The 16,233-nt window shown below is 51.2% G+C and overlaps 1 protein-coding gene across 1 annotated transcript; it reads right to left on the bottom strand.

The window, feature by feature from the left end:
* Positions 1-1,246: 1,246 nt before the first annotated feature.
* Positions 1,247-14,843, bottom strand: WDR24 (WD repeat domain 24). The gene is made up of 10 exons (XM_040440579.1): positions 14,603-14,843; positions 13,370-14,020; positions 11,560-11,737; positions 9,163-9,838; positions 7,435-7,550; positions 7,244-7,359; positions 7,059-7,163; positions 3,673-4,010; positions 3,127-3,311; positions 1,247-2,487 (listed from the first exon to the last, which is right to left on the bottom strand). Exons 2-10 carry the CDS (start codon positions 13,848-13,850, stop codon positions 2,319-2,321), a joined length of 2,364 nt encoding a protein of 787 aa, XP_040296513.1. The 5' UTR covers positions 13,851-14,020; positions 14,603-14,843; the 3' UTR covers positions 1,247-2,318.
* Positions 14,844-16,233: the final 1,390 nt, after the last annotated feature.

The raw sequence follows: 16,233 nt of genomic DNA, 5'->3' as shown, positions 1-16,233 counted from the left end.
AGCAGCTGGAGTGCCAGAGGCTGCAGACCCCTGGTCTAGATACATCCACAGGAAGCAACAGTACCATCCCCCACACACCCACTGCTCAGCAGCGCCCCCTACCTGTGCACAGACCACACGCAGAACCTGAGGGGAGTGGTAGAAAATGCCTGCAGGCTTTAATAAATAGACATCAGTTTTCCACAGTGGCGGCACGAGAGGGGGCCGCCACCACGAGGTAATCGGTGCGGAGCAACTAAAACACAGGTCCTGGTGGAGGACAGCATGGAGTCTACCCAGATATGGAAATTGCCAATATTCTTTCTGTATCACTTTCTCGCAGTTTTCAAGATCTCTGCTTGCTGCCACATTCACTGTCTACTTCCAGGTTTTGTGACAGACGCACTTGGTGCAGAGTGCGTTACTGGACGGCTGTCAGCCATCGACCTGCGTGTCCATCACAGGACCGGGACCGATAGTTATCCTCCTGGGTATCATTCACTGGCATGAAGCAGAGATCTCGAGAGAAGGAGAGTGTACGGAAGAGACGAGAGAGAGAAGGAGAGTGTACGGAAGAGACGAGAGAGAGAAGGAGAGTGTAAGTAAGAGACGAGAGAGAGAAGGAGAGTGTAAGTAAGAGACGAGAGAGAGAAGGAGAGTGTAAGTAAGAGACGAGAGAGAGAGAAGGAGAGAGTGTAAGTAAGAGACGAGAGAGAGAAGGAGAGTGTAAGTAAGAGACGAGAGAGAGAGAAAGAGAGTGTAAGTAAGAGACGAGAGAGAGAAGGAGAGAGTGTAGAAGAGACGAGAGAGAGAAGGAGAGTGTAAGGAAGAGACGAGAGAGAGAAAGAGAGTGTAAGGAAGAGACGAGAGAGAGAAGGAGAGTGTAAGTAAGAGACGAGAGAGAGAGAAAGAGAGTGTAAGTAAGAGACGAGAGAGAGAAGGAGAGAGTGTAGAAGAGACGAGAGAGAGAAGGAGAGTGTAAGTAAGAGACGAGAGAGAGAAGGAGAGTGTAAGTAAGAGACGAGAGAGAGAAGGAAGAGAGACGAGAGAGAGAGAGAAAGAGAGTGTAAGGAAGAGACGAGAGAGAAAAGGAGAGAGTGTAGAAGAGACGTGAGAGAGAAGGAGAGTGTAAGAAAGAAATGAGAGAGAGAGAGAGGAGAGTGTAAGGAAGAGACGAGAGAGAGAAGGAAAGTGTGAGAGTGTGTGAGTGAGAGAGAGTGAGTGAGTGAGTGAGTGAGTGAGAGAGAGAGAGAAGGAGAGAAAGAAAAGATAGTGTAAGACGAAAGAATGAGTGTAAGGAAGAGCTGAAGAAGGAATAAAAAGGAGAAAAAGAAAGGGAGGGTCAGAGCAAAGAGGGAGACAGAGCAGGGGAAGAGAGAGAGAGAGGGGTGAGAAAGGATGAGAGTGATGGTGACATTTGGGACCCGGGGCAGAGACAGGTGATGTAACCTTTGAGACGCTGCATGTTCTGGAGAATGACTTCTTATTATTTATACAGATTATTATATTAAGGCCTTCAGACGTCTTAGATGTCAACTTGTGACCCTTAAAAAATAAGAAAACCACTCACTGACCTGCCCCTGCACCTGCTGGGTCCTAGCTCCTACTCTCTGCCGGGGCAGCTAGAAGACCCTGCGGTGACTAGACACAAGGGGCCACTGCGCCCTTCATCCCGGGGACATCACATGAGGGCAGGGGGTTCCCGACTCTGCAGTGTAGACCCCGGATGTAGCAGGTAACATGAATGAAAAGGGACTCACTGATAGAAGCGCCATCTCCTGGCAGGCTCAGGAAGCACACTGATGGCGGCTATCACTCCGAGTATAAACCAATATTAAGATTAGAGTTGGGGGGGGACAGGACGTACCAATATGTGAAGCTCAGTGCTGAATGTCTGTCCCGTCCAGATGCTTCCCGGGAGCAGAACAAGACTCCGGACAATTCACGTCACTTTCTTTTTAACAGACCGTCGGTTCGTTCAGAGATTGCAGCACGTTCCATCACTGTCCGTTTTTCACGATGGCTCAGTGGAAAAAATCTTGACAGCAAACGGACGCAATCCACGTGTGGTCCATTTTTCCCCGATGGCTGCTAGAAACGCTGGGCAGGCGGTCATTTATTTTTCACACACATGAAAAACGGATGGTGTACTGATGCCATGCGGACGGAACCAACTGACTTCCAGAACGATCCTGATTCGACGCGGATGGAAAACATCGGATGTTTTTATCCGACAGAACTAGGGCTCATCTGAATAAGCCAAGAATGGGAAAATCTCTTGCCATGCTGCCAGTACACACCGGAGGGCGCCAATGAGCTTCGATATACGAACCCTACGCTCAGCTGTATTCACAGGGGTGACCGCAGCCGGCCGGACAGTGGGAGTTCGTCTGCATCCAGTTCATAATGTGTTGAAGGTGGCCACCGTGCCCACAGCCCTGGCACCAGACAAACAGGCCTTTCACCACATGGTGGCACACGGCACACATACTGGCGCACTGCCGGCATCTGGGAAGGAAGAACCAGACCAGGTTATCACTACGTTACACCCTCTGGTCACACGTCATCACTAGAGTTCAGCGAATCGAATCCAACAAAGTGGAATTCGATCCGATTTTCAGGACAAGTTCGATTGACCGCGAAGCCGAATTTCCTCGTGCTTCGTGGTAGCATGAAATAGTGTAAAAAACAAAGAAAAAAAAAATCATACTTACCTCCTCCATTTGCTCGCGACGGGCCGGCCGCCGCCATCTTGATTGAAGATCTCCCAAAATCCCATGCGTGATGACGTACGCCGTCACCACGCCAAACAGCGTGACAACGTAATCTCAGGCCGATCTTCAAGCAAGATGGAGGCAGCCGGCACATCGCGAGCAAATGGAGGAGGTAAGTATGATTTTTTATTTTTTCTGTTAATTTGACACAGTTTTTACGCTCAGATTCCGCGATCGCGTATGAACGCGGCATCTGAGGGGTACAATTATGGGGAGCGGCGCTATCGCAACTCCCTGTCATTGCACCTGCTTACCCACTACGTCACGAAGCAAATATTTTTGTAGAATTCGGCGAAGTGGCCGAATCGAATTTTTAAGGAATTCGCTGATCTCTAGTTACCACTGTATAGCGCCACCCCCTGTCCGCACTCACCGATCGCAGATCCAGCCCGTGTTGCTCATGGGTCGCTTGCAGTTGCTGCAGTTGATGTGGAGGGTGGTGGAGGCCTGGTTCATGCAGTTGATGGCGCTGGACGTGCTCAGTTTGATCACTTCGTTGGAGACGTTCCACAGCTTGAAGCGTTGGAGTAGGTCGATGTAAGAGGTGAACCAGTGTTCCTGCGGAAGAGAGGCACAGATCTTACAAGACGACGCATGGAGGTGCAGCGCTGGACCGCTTCCCCTTTGTGCCGGTAAAATGGTACAGTACTTACCTGCAATTACCACTAGGGGGAGCACGGTACATGCAGATTTATATAGTTGCCACTGAGATCAATTCTAGCTGCATAAGGCCAAATGCTGGCTGTTAGCTCCCCCTTGTGGTGGCTGCAGGAAGCCACAATTATTAACCCTGTGAATATCTTACTCTTGGACACAAGCAAGAGCCGGTGGAGTCCTTGGCTGTCAGGGCGGCCACTCAGATCATCCAGAGAACTATCACACAGATGACAATGGTGATGACCCCTGTTCAGATTGTTACCTGCATCTGCTCATCGATCTCCTTGCGGATTCGATCTCTCAACACAATGAGGACAGAGGCCGCCATCTGCACGTCTCCCTGCTCGGCGTAGTAACACAACATGTCCCGCACGGTGGGGTTGAAGAAGTCAGAAGGAAGCCTGTTCTCATACAAGGCATGGGAGATGGAGATGAGGGAGAAAGACTCTACTGGAGTCAGGGACACTGTCTCAGCCTCGTTGCCGCTCACGTGGGGAGAGTCCGCCTTATCCTGCAGGTGGTCCAGAGCCGAAGGGGTGTCTGTAATCTCGTGACGCAAGGGAAAACCTTCCTGGGGAAGAATATACTCCTGATCCTCAGCTGTAAGAAAAGGGAGTCCACTACAAGTAAGAAAACTCACTATTCTGCTGGTGCAGTCACTGTGTACATACATTACTTATCCTGTACTGCTCCTGAGTTACATCCTGTATTATACTCCAGAGCTGCACTCACTATTCTGCTGGTGCAGTCACTGTGTACATACATTACTTATCCTGTACTGATCCTGAGTTACATCCTGTATTATACTCCAGAGCTGCACTCACTATTCTGCTGGTGCAGTCACTCTGTACATACATTACTTATCCTGTACTGATCCTGAGTTACATCCTGTATTATACTCCAGAGCTGCACTCACTATTCTGCTGGTGCAGTCACTGTGTACATACATTACTTATCCTGTACTGATCCTGAGTTACATCTTGTATTATACTCCAGAGCTGCACTCACTATTCTGCTGGTGCAGTCACTGTGTACATACATTACTTATCCTGTACTGATCCTGAGTTACATCCTGTATTATACTCCAGAGCTGCACTCACTATTCTGCTGGTGCAGTCACTGTGTACATACATTACTTATCCTGTACTGATCCTGAGTTACATCCTGTATTATACCCCAGAGCTGCACTCACTATTCTGCTGCTGCAGTCACTGTGCACATACATTACTTATCCTGTACTGATCCTGAGTTACATCCTGTATTATACTCCAGAGCTGCACTCACTATTCTGCTGGTGCAGTCACTGTGTACATACATTACTTATCCTGTACTGATCCTGAGTTACATCCTGTATTATACTCCAGAGCTGCACTCACTATTCTGCCGGTGCAGTCACTGTGTACATACATTACTTATCCTGTACTGATCCTGAGTTACATCCTGTATTATACTCCAGAGCTGCACTCACTATTCTGCTGGTGCAGTCACTGTGTACATACATTACTTATCCTGTACTGATCCTGAGTTACATCCTGTATTATACTCCAGAGCTGCACTCACTATTCTGCTGGTGCAGTCACTCTGTACATACATTACTTATCCTGTACTGATCCTGAGTTACATCCTGTATTATACTCCAGAGCTGCACTCACTATTCTGCTGGTGCAGTCACTGTGTACATACATTACTTATCCTGTACTGATCCTGAGTTACATCTTGTATTATACTCCAGAGCTGCACTCACTATTCTGCTGGTGCAGTCACTGTGTACATACATTACTTATCCTGTACTGATCCTGAGTTACATCCTGTATTATACTCCAGAGCTGCACTCACTATTCTGCTGGTGCAGTCACTGTGTACATACATTACTTATCCTGTACTGATCCTGAGTTACATCCTGTATTATACCCCAGAGCTGCACTCACTATTCTGCTGCTGCAGTCACTGTGCACATACATTACTTATCCTGTACTGATCCTGAGTTACATCCTGTATTATACTCCAGAGCTGCACTCACTATTCTGCTGGTGCAGTCACTGTGTACATACATTACTTATCCTGTACTAATCCTGAGTTACATCCTGTATTATACTCCAGAGCTGCACTCACTATTCTGCCGGTGCAGTCACTGTGTACATACATTACTTATCCTGTACTGATCCTGAGTTACATCCTGTATTATACTCCAGAGCTGCACTCACTATTCTGCTGGTGCAGTCACTGTGTACATACATTACTTATCCTGTACTGATCCTGAGTTACATCCTGTATTATACTCCAGAGCTGCACTCACTATTCTGCTGGTGCAGTCACTGTGTACATACATTACTTATCCTCAGTTACATCCTGTATTATACTCCAGAGCTGCACTCACTATTCTGCTGGTGCAGTCACTGTGTACATACATTACTTATCCTGTACTGATCCTCAGTTACATCCTGTATTATACTCCAGAGCTGCACTCACTATTCTGCTGGTGCAGTCACTGTGTACATACATTACTTATCCTGTACTGATCCTGAGTTACATCCTGTATTATACTCCAGAGCTGCACTCACTATTCTGCTGGTGCAGTCACTGTGTACATACATTACTTATCCTGTACTGATCCTGAGTTACATCCTGTATTATACTCCAGAGCTGCACTCACTATTCTGCTGGTGCAGTCACTCTGTACATACATTACTTATCCTGTACTGATCCTGAGTTACATCCTGTATTATACTCCAGAGCTGCACTCACTATTCTGCTGGTGCAGTCACTGTGTACATACATTACTTATCCTGTACTGATCCTGAGTTACATCCTGTATTATACCCCAGAGCTGCACTCACTATTCTGCTGCTGCAGTCACTGTGCACATACATTACTTATCCTGTACTGATCCTGAGTTACATCCTGTATTATACTCCAGAGCTGCACTCACTATTCTGCTGGTGCAGTCACTGTGTACATACATTACTTATCCTGTACTGATCCTGAGTTACATCCTGTATTATACTCCAGAGCTGCACTCACTATTCTGCCGGTGCAGTCACTGTGTACATACATTACTTATCCTGTACTGATCCTGAGTTACATCCTGTATTATACTCCAGAGCTGCACTCACTATTCTGCTGGTGCAGTCACTGTGTACATACATTACTTATCCTGTACTGATCCTGAGTTACATCCTGTATTATACTCCAGAGCTGCACTCACTATTCTGCTGGTGCAGTCACTGTGTACATACATTACTTATCCTCAGTTACATCCTGTATTATACTCCAGAGCTGCACTCACTATTCTGCTGGTGCAGTCACTGTGTACATACATTACTTATCCTGTACTGATCCTCAGTTACATCCTGTATTATACTCCAGAGCTGCACTCACTATTCTGCTGGTGCAGTCACTGTGTACATACATTACTTATCCTGTACTGATCCTGAGTTACATCCTGTATTATACTCCAGAGCTGCACTCACTATTCTGCAGGCTTCATCTGAAGATTGCCTGCTCCCTAGCATTACAGGAGCACAGCTGAGCTGTTAGGGGTATGGCCGACTACAAGCTTGCTGACTGTTTCCAGCAGAATTATGACTGCAGATATACAAATGACGGTTTACGCGCCTTGCGGTTACAGGCAGGGTAGGTAAGACTCACGGTGCGGATGATCATGGTCCACCAGGTACAGGTCATCCTCATCTCCCTCCACGTCCCCCAGGAGGTAGTCAGCAGGAACGTCACTGCCCTCTGTCTCCTCGTTCTCTGAATACAGAAGGGTTAGAAAGCTGATGAGAGGCGGCGGGGGGCCGGGACCATCCTGACAGCCCGGCCTCTCTCCTCACCCTCATTAGTGATGGCTGCGGAGTCCATCAGTATGCTGTCCGCCCGGCTGTCTCCTTTGCTGTGTTCCAGCCAAGCCTCGCTGCCCACCCCCGCTGGCATGTCCTTCTGGATAAAGCTGCACAGAGAAGGCGACAGTTAAAGGGACGGGCCTGGTGACACAGACGGGACACAGGAGGCGCCGGCATCCCACCTGTTCAGAACGGGCTGCGAGCTGCTGCTTTTGCCCAGGCTGTGGTTGAGATTCGTGGGGGGCACGGTGCCCGGGCTGCAGTAGATGATTCCCAGCATCGTCCACGTCTGAGCAACCTGGAAGGAAGAGTAATATAAGGAGACGACTACAAGACCTCGGGTGTGTGATAAAGCTTTACAGCGGTGAACATGCTGGGAGTTGTAGTTTCCCAACAGCTGGCACCCCCCCAGGTTGAAGACCGCTGCCAACCCTGAACAGCTTTCCATACAGGTTTAAAGGAGTTTTCCGGGATTTTGATAATGATGACCTATCCTCAGTTTCGGATCGCCGCGGCCTTCTCCCCGCTCACAGCGCCGCACACATATAGTGGTTGTGCTTGGTATTGCTTCTATACAGTGTACGGCGCTGTGCTTGGCGAGGGCAGAGAAGGCCGCGGCGCTAGTGCCTCCTCATACCGCTGATTGTTGGGGGTCCCAGGTGTCAGACCACCACCGATCAGATACTGATGACCTATCCCGAGGAGAGGCGATCACTATCAAAATCTCAGAAAGTCCCTTTAAAGGGATTTTCAGATTTTATTCAAATAAAGTTTATTTTCGTTCTTTGCCTTTCAGATTTCTGCTTGCTGGCAGTGAACAGAAACATTCCTGATAATATACAGACACTGAAAATTCATTCTGACCTAATACTTTTTACAACTGATGTTTTGCTACAATGTACCAGTGCACAGAAAACGTCCAGTCTGCTTAAAGGGGTTGTCTCCCATCAGACATTGGACATGCCACCAATGTCAGATAGTTGGGGGGGGGGGGGGGACGCTATCTCCAGAACGGGACCTCCGGAAGCAAATGAAGAAGAACAGCCGCGTATTCGCGGCCGCTGAGAAAATACCCGAGCACTGGTTTGGCTATTTCCGGCAGAGGTGAATGGAGCGGTGGCGGCGCTTGCGCTGTGTTCTGCATTCATTTCTATGAGCCTTCCGAAAGCACACTCGCTCGTTTTTTCGGAAGCAAAAGGAGAGCACGCCGCACATGATAGGTGTGGTATCCAGAGGTGGGACTCGCACCTATAGGACACTGGTGGAAAACCCTAGCAATATGCCACCAACGTCGAGGTGACACAACCCCTTTAAAGGGACCAAGCAGGGAAAACATTTTTGGGCAAAATGCGTAGAGTGCCCCCGCCGCCCACGTTCTGACGCCTGGTCTAGTCTCCTCACACAGAAGACGCCCGCGGGAGTTTTCAATGATCGCTCACCCCTTAAAGGCTTCACGTGGGCCAGCCCGTAACACACAGGGGTCTGAGGAGGGTCCACAAGAATGTTGTTTGGGGGGTTATGGTGGAGTTCTCACAAACAGTACTTATCCGCTAACCAGGGGACAGGTGATAAATATCGGATCACAGGGCGGTCTGACCACTGGGACCCCCCGCGATACCAAGAACGAGGTATCCCAGAGCCCCCCCCCCTCCCTCTGAAGAGAGCGGTAGAGCGCACGTTGGACCGCCGCTAGGTTCATTTCAATCCGATAGAAGTGAATGGAGCGGTGAACGACCTGCACACTACCGCTCCCTTCAGAGAGTGGACTCGGGATCGGCGGTCAGACCCCCCCCCATGATCCAATGTTCATTTTGTCAATATTTTTCATGGGATAACGCCTTTTAAAGAGCGATCCTTTGCCCCGTCTAGGGTATGACCAGGTTCGCGCCCATCCCCCACCTTCCGCTCACCTGCCATCTGTTCAGTTCTCGAGCCACTTTTGCATTGTGATCACAAAGTTCCGCCAGAGGCTTCCCGGCCAGAGCGTACCTCTCCGCCGTGGCCACGAACCAGCCCATGTCCTCGCCCCCCGCCTCAAATACCATCAGACCACTGGAGATGTTCTCAAATTGCTCCATGGGGTCTTGCTTCCTCAAGAAGAAGATCGGGTGCCGCCTGTCGTAGGGTTTCCTATTGGAGTCCTGGGAGGAGGAGGAGGAGGAAGAAATCAGGCTTTCCTTGGCTGCAAAAGCCAAATCTCCGAACAGCCCGTAGCAGAGGCCTTCGGGATTGGCGCGGTCTATCGGCCTCCTGGCGTCTCTAAAGATGTGCTGGTACAAGGTGCTGTCCTTAGATCCCGAGAGCAGGAAGTACGGGTCGTGGAGGTGGCGCCATACGATGCCCGTCGTCACGTCCTTGTGCTCCTCGAAAGTAGCGAACGGTATGAAAGGCCTGCGGACGTCCCACACGTAGATGTTATGGTCCACCATCATGGAACATGTTGCGAGGTGGTACTTCCTCTCAGGACGCCACTTCACCCGGGCGACGGAGGCGATGGTCTGTACGCAGTAGATCTCCTTGGCCCGGTTGGTGTTCATGTCCCACACTTTCACCATCTTATCACGCCCGCCAGTGGCCAGCCATCCCCTGCAAGGAAGGGATCAAAGACATAGTAGGTGGAAGGCAAGGAGGAGGGGGATGCAGCTGCAGGTTCTAAACGCTGTGAGAGGGGAGAGCGAGCAGCCGTAGCATCAGACAACCTGTTCAGGAGGCAAGGGGGCTGAAAAGAGAACATACACGTCTCAGGTAGGGTGTACAGAGGCAGGGCCGGCGCCACCAGTAAGGCGACTTAGGCAGTCGCCTAGGGCGCCATCTAGCAGGGGGCGCCCTTTTGCGGTGTAAAAAAAAAAAAAAAAAGTTGGTTATATAAGTTCGGCCGGCCGGCGGCGGCGCCCCTCATGCTGCGCCTCCTTGCCGCTCTAAAGAATCTCCGGCTCAGTGCTGCGCAGCCTGCTGTGTCTGCTCTGTGCTACTGCTGCTGTTAGTGTAGCGTGGCCGAGCTCTGTTCGCTTTTGTTTCCTGTACCCGGCCGGACTGACAGGAAGTGCTCACTTAGTGTGCACTTCCTGTCAGTCCGGACGGGGACAAGAAACAAATGCTCCTGTACCGCGGACCGAACAGAGCTCGGCCACGCTACACTAGAGGTGACAAGAGGGGGGTGTAAAATGAGAGTGACAAGGGGGGGGGTGTAAAATGAGAGTGACAAGGGGGGGGGGTGTAAAATGAGAGTGACAAGGGGGGGGTGTAAAATGAGAGTGACAAGGGGGGGGGGTGTAAAATGAGAGTGACAAGGGGGGGGGGGTGTAAAATGAAAGTGACAAGGGGGGGGTGTAAAATGAAAGTGACAAGGGGGGGGTGTAAAATGAGAGTGACAAGGGGGGGGGTGTAAAATGAGAGTGACAAGGGGGGGGTGTAAAATGAGAGTGACAGGGGGGGGGTGTAAAATGAGAGTGACAGGGGGGGGGGGTGTAAAATGAGAGTGACAAGGGAGGGGTGTAAAATGAGAGTGACAAGGGAGGGGGGGTAGAATGAGAGTGACAAGGGAGGGGGGGTAGAATGAGAGTGACAAGGGGGGGTGTAAAATGAGAGTGACAGGGGAGGGAGGGGGGGTAGAATGAGAGTGACAGGGGAGGGAGGGGGGGGGGGGAGAGAGTGAGACAAGGAGGGGGGGAGAGAGTGACAAGGGAGTCCCCAGAGCCAGACTGCAGCCAGAGACCAGATCATCTTATTGTCCTGGTGGTCAGTAGACAATGCAATATGTTTATTATGTAATTGTTTAGTTATTAATACTACATTGGAAACTAATTGACCTCACATTTAGGGTCCATTCACACATCCGTGTGTGTTTTACGGATCCACAAAACACGGACAGCGGCAATGTGCGTTCCACATTTTGCGGACCGCACATTGCCGGCACTAAGAGAATAGGCCTATTCTTGTCCGCTATTACGGACAAGAATAGGACATGTTCTATTTTTTTCAGCATCGGAATTGCGGATCCGGGTCCGCAATTCCGTTCCGCAAAAAGGGACAGCTACAAGAAGCTAGATTAACCGTAAGGGAAACATAACAGTTCTTTTAATTTAAAAGCTGAGAAAGGGGTGGAACATAAGTGATGTCTGATAAGGGGGGGGGGGGGGGGGGCGACAATTTTTATCTTGCCTAGGGCGGCAAAAATCCTTGCACCGGCCCTGTACAGAGGTCACCGACTGGGGACGTGAACCTAGAGGACCACAAACACATCCTGGAGATAATCTCGAACGAGAATAGAGCCTCTATGTCCCACAATGCGATTCTGGGGTACCTACCTGTCCTCAGGGTGCCAGTCACAGCAGAACACCGGGCCGTTATGGGCGGTAAACATGCGCTCAAATCGGTCCGGCCTTCGGATGTCCCAGAGTTGGACGTTTCCATTCTCAAAGGTGGCGGCGAAGGTGAAGTAGTCCCGGATGCTGAACTGGACGTCCCTCACACTCTCCGACTGACCTGGGGACGGGAGGAAAACAGTCAGAACGTCGGCACAGATCGTGACATTTTAAAGATCTCTGCTTGCTGTCGGCGGCGGAAAACCTGTACGGCCCTCACAGCTGATGGGCTCGTTACTATCGCATCCTCTGCAGGACTCTGGACTGATACACTGTAACAAACGAGAAGACAGAAGTGAGCAGCTGCTGGGTTTAGCTCACAGACATTTGCCTAAACCAGACGCAACTGTAACAAACCCTCAGCTTTCCCAAGTATTAAAGAGGACCTCTCACCGCTCCTGACATGTCTGTTTTAATAGCTTCATGCGTTCCCCGTGTACTAACAGTTCTGGAGCCTCTGTTCTTGTTGGGCCGTTCCTCTATTATTTCTACCAGAAGTTATGAATGAATTGCTAGCAGTCTGCAGTAAGGGTACAGGTTGGGGGTCTCCCATCTTAGACAATGGGGGCATATCCCATCTCTGGGACCCGCACCTACAAGGAGAACAGAGTCGGGGAAAGTTGTGGCTGGAGGACCCTGGGTTTCCCGGGGTCCGTCCACCACCAGGCGCAGCTCCCCTGAAGTTAATGAGAGCGCACCGCGCATGCGCGGCCACCGCTCCCTTTCTTTTCTATGGGGCCGACGGAAATAGCCAAGCCAGCACTCGGCTATTTTCGGTGGCTCCATAGAAATGAACGGAGGGCGGCTGCGCATGCGCGGTGTGCCCTCCTCAACTTTCTCCTTGTAGGTGCGGGTCCCAGAGGTCGGACCCGCACCTATCAGACAATGGGGGCATATCCTAGCGATAGGCCCCCACTGTCTGAGATGGGAAAACCCCTTTAAGTCTTTACATTTTTTTTTAACCTCTGGAGGGGAACAAGACCAGATTCACTGACGAGATTCTGGCGAGGAACTGAAATAAAAAGTCCATTAGACAGTTGAAGGTCCCTTTAGGCCCACTTACACGGCTGTAGTGCCGCTATGCCCGTTTTGCGGACTGGGCGCGTGAATTGTGCATCATAGTGCAGACCCATCGACTTCGATGGGTCCATGATCCACAAGATTCTGCGGAGAGGAGGCACAGACCCAGAGGCACCTGGAAGGGCTTCTGGGTGTTTCCATGGGCTTCCGTGCCTCCGCTCCGCAAAAGATAGGACAGGTCCAAACTTTCGCCATAGCTTGCGGATCACGGACCCATTGAAGTCAATGGGCCCACACCACGATGCAGACTTTAAATGGTTTGGAGGCCGCAACACGGGCATGGCGGCACTACGGCAGTGTAAAAGGGCACTTATCCACAGAATCGGAGCAAAGCATCTGATCGCCGAGGGTCGGACTGCTGGGACCCCCACTGATGACAAGAACGAGGTGTCGGACTTCCCAGAGGAGGTCCCACATACCTGCTGCAGCTCCATTCAACTCTATGGGACTGTCGAAGAGAAGCCGTGTCCAGCGCTCCCCTATCCCCGGCAGTGCCATACAGATAAATAAGGCGGCAGCGCAACCACCGCTCCAGCAGCTCATTCTTGTAATCGCTGGGGGTCTCACGGGTCAGACCACCACGATCAGACACTTCTGGACAGTGAAAAGTTCTTATAGTGGGACAACCGCTCCAGATAAGACTTAAACATTCTTTCAAGATCAATACAATCACCTGAGAAGGTGCTGACCGAGTCCTTCTTCCGGAGGTCGAAGCACTTCATGAATCCGTCCTGGGAGCCGCTGAGCAGCATGTAGACCTCGGTGGGGTGGAAGCAGACTTTATTCACCGTCCTCTTGTGCTCGGTAAAGAGCTGGTCCTGCTTGTTCCGGGACGGCTTGCCCAGGTTCCATGTCACCACCACGCCATTGGTGGCAGCCGTGGCCAGAAGGTTTTCATCCATCTGATGCCACACCACATCGGCACAGCTGAAATTGAGGGACGTCTTGCGGCCCACTCTCAGGTTCAGCTTCTCCACAAAGTGGTCTTCCTCCATGGAGTAGATCTTGAAGATGTTACGACCGGCCACCACCACTTGGGTGGCATCGCGGCAGACGCTTATGGCGTTGGCGGGGGCATCGAGGTGACAGAACATGGTGCGCCCTGTCAGGGTGTTACCGCCTAGGGCCGTGGTGACCCTCGCCATCTTCTCCATGGCGGGTACCCGGCCGCTGGCCCCCTTCCAAACGCCGCTGAGGGTCTCCACAAGAGCGGTTCTACAGACCAGCGGTGAGAAAGACCATGCTGCTCCGCAAGCGCGACGGACGTTCCGGCGAGGAGCCACCTCTGGTACAGAAACTACACAGACCCTCCGAAGAACAGGACCTACAGAAGAAAGAGCAGAGGATTCTGGGATTAGTCTAATGAGTATGGAGGGACTGGAGTGTGCCGGGACTATGGCGGACTCTTCTCACCATGTCCACCAGATACCTAGGCAATCTGACAACTTTCCAATTTACATGCATTTACTAATAAGGTGGGATTGTCGGGTTGTCAGCTCCCTTCCCCCAACCAGCAGAGAGGAACCAAGATCTTAGATACGGGGGGGACTACTACTCCCACACAATCAGAGATATGGGGGGGGGGACTACTACTCCCACACAATCAGATATGGGGGGGGGGGGGACTACTACTCCCACACAATCAGAGATATGGGGGGGGGGACTACTACTCCCACACAATCAGATATGGGGGGGGGGGACTACAACTCCCACACAATCAGAGATATGGGGGGGGGGACTACTACTCCCACACAATCAGAGATATGGGGGGGGGGACTACAACTCCCACACAATCAGATATGGGGGGGGGGACTACAACTCCCACACAATCAGATATGGGAAGAACTACAACTCCCACCCAATCAGCAATGAGAGGACTACAACTCTCAGACTATGGAGGACTGACCTGTGCGGACATCTCTGGGAGACGAGGTTCTCTACAAATAACAACCAGGACGGCGCCGCCTGCGGCTGGAAACAAGGAGAAAGTTGCAGGAGGGAAGCAAAAGGAGCGTGCACCCGCCGTGTCTGGCCACTAACCCCGGGAGAGGAGGCACAGAACCCGGGTCACCGGTCACTGACCACACCCCGCCAGGGCCACTGTCCACCCGGGAACACGGGACACTCACAGGCTCACACCTGACACCGGAAACAGCCGAAAGTGTAAATGGTCCGACGCTTATTTTTTTCCCCATATGCTCGTAAATACAAGAATAAAGGTTCCGCGCTCAGAGCGTTCCGCCCGCTGCATTGTGTCAGTCTATAGACGGGTCACATATCAGGACGTACAGTCGCCTCCCAAGTGTCCCTCACGGAGGGCACCAAATCCACGTGTACTGAACGTGTCCAGGAGACCACGAACTACAGCCAGAGTGCCCCCATAATGACAGCCAGAGTGCCCCCATAATGACAGCCAGAGTGCCCCCATAATGACAGCCAGAGTGCCCACATAATGACAGCCAGAAAGCCCCCATAATGCCCCCATAATGACAGAGTGCCCCCATAATGACAGCCAGAGAGCCCCCATAATGACAGAGTTCCCCCATAATGACAGCCAGAGTGCCCCCATAATGACAGAGAGCCCCCATAATGACAGCCAGAGAGCCCCCATAATGACAGAGTGCCCCCATAATGACAGCCAGAGAGCCCCCATAATGACAGCCAGAGTTCCCCCATAATGACAGCCAGAGTGCCCCCATAATGACAGAGTGCCCCCATAATGACAGCCAGAGAGCCCCCATAATGACAGAGTGCCCCCATAATGACAGCCAGAGTTCCCCCATAATGACAGCCAAAGAGCCCCCATAATGACAGAGTGCCCCCATAATGACAGCCAGAGTGCCCCCATAATGACAGAGAGCCCCCATAATGACAGAGTGCCCCCATAATGACAGAGTGCCCCCATAATGACAGAGAGCCCCCATAATGACAGAGAGCCCCCATAATGACAGAGTGCCCCCATAATGACAGCCAGAGTGCCCCCATAATGACAGAGAGCCCCCATAATGACAGAGTGCCCCCATAATGACAGAGAGCCCCCATAATGACAGAGTGCCCCCATAATGACAGAGTGCCCCCATAATGACAGAGTGCCCCCATAATGACAGAGTGCCCCCATAATGACAGAGTGCCCCCGCTGAGCCCTGATCTCACAAACGGAAAGCCAAAACGCCAGTGTGAAAGTAGCCCAAGCTTTTCAGGAAAAATATTCAAGGAGAAGGACCATCCCTTTAATGGGCCGTCCCATGTGTCCCCTCAGAATAGGGGACAAGCGTCTGTCCTGAGTGTCCCCTCTGAATGACGCCCCTGCCACTCCAGATAGGTAAGTGCTCCCGCCGTCCCATACAGCTGAATGGAGCGACCGCCGCTGATCAGACACTCAGGCCTCGTGCACACGTCAGTGTTTTTTCACTGTCAGTGATTTGGCTTCAGTTGTGTTTCCTTGTGTCTTCCTTTTTTTTTGTCTGACAAGGGGGGGGGGGAAGAAAGGTTAATAAAAAGTGTAATTTTATTGCACCAAGGTCTTGTAGAAAAAAA

The sequence above is a fragment of the Bufo bufo genome, chromosome 7 (genome assembly GCF_905171765.1).
Source record: "Bufo bufo chromosome 7, aBufBuf1.1, whole genome shotgun sequence".
Taxonomy (NCBI): domain Eukaryota; kingdom Metazoa; phylum Chordata; class Amphibia; order Anura; family Bufonidae; genus Bufo; species Bufo bufo.
Note: the sequence above shows the minus strand (reverse complement) of the source record. Positions and strands in the feature narration are given on the sequence as shown.

Excerpts from the sequence above, each read along its gene's own strand:
- WDR24 (XM_040440579.1), bottom strand. The coding sequence starts at position 13,850 with ATGGAGAAGATGGCGAGGGTCACCACGGCCCTAGGCGGTAACACCCTG. Across the intron at positions 11,738-13,369 it reads CTCGGTCAGCACCTTCTCAG|GTCAGTCGGAGAGTGTGAGG; the intron begins GTGATTGTATTG and ends TCCCGTCCCCAG. Across the intron at positions 3,312-3,672 it reads AGATCGATGAGCAGATGCAG|GAACACTGGTTCACCTCTTA; the intron begins GTAACAATCTGA and ends TCTCTTCCGCAG.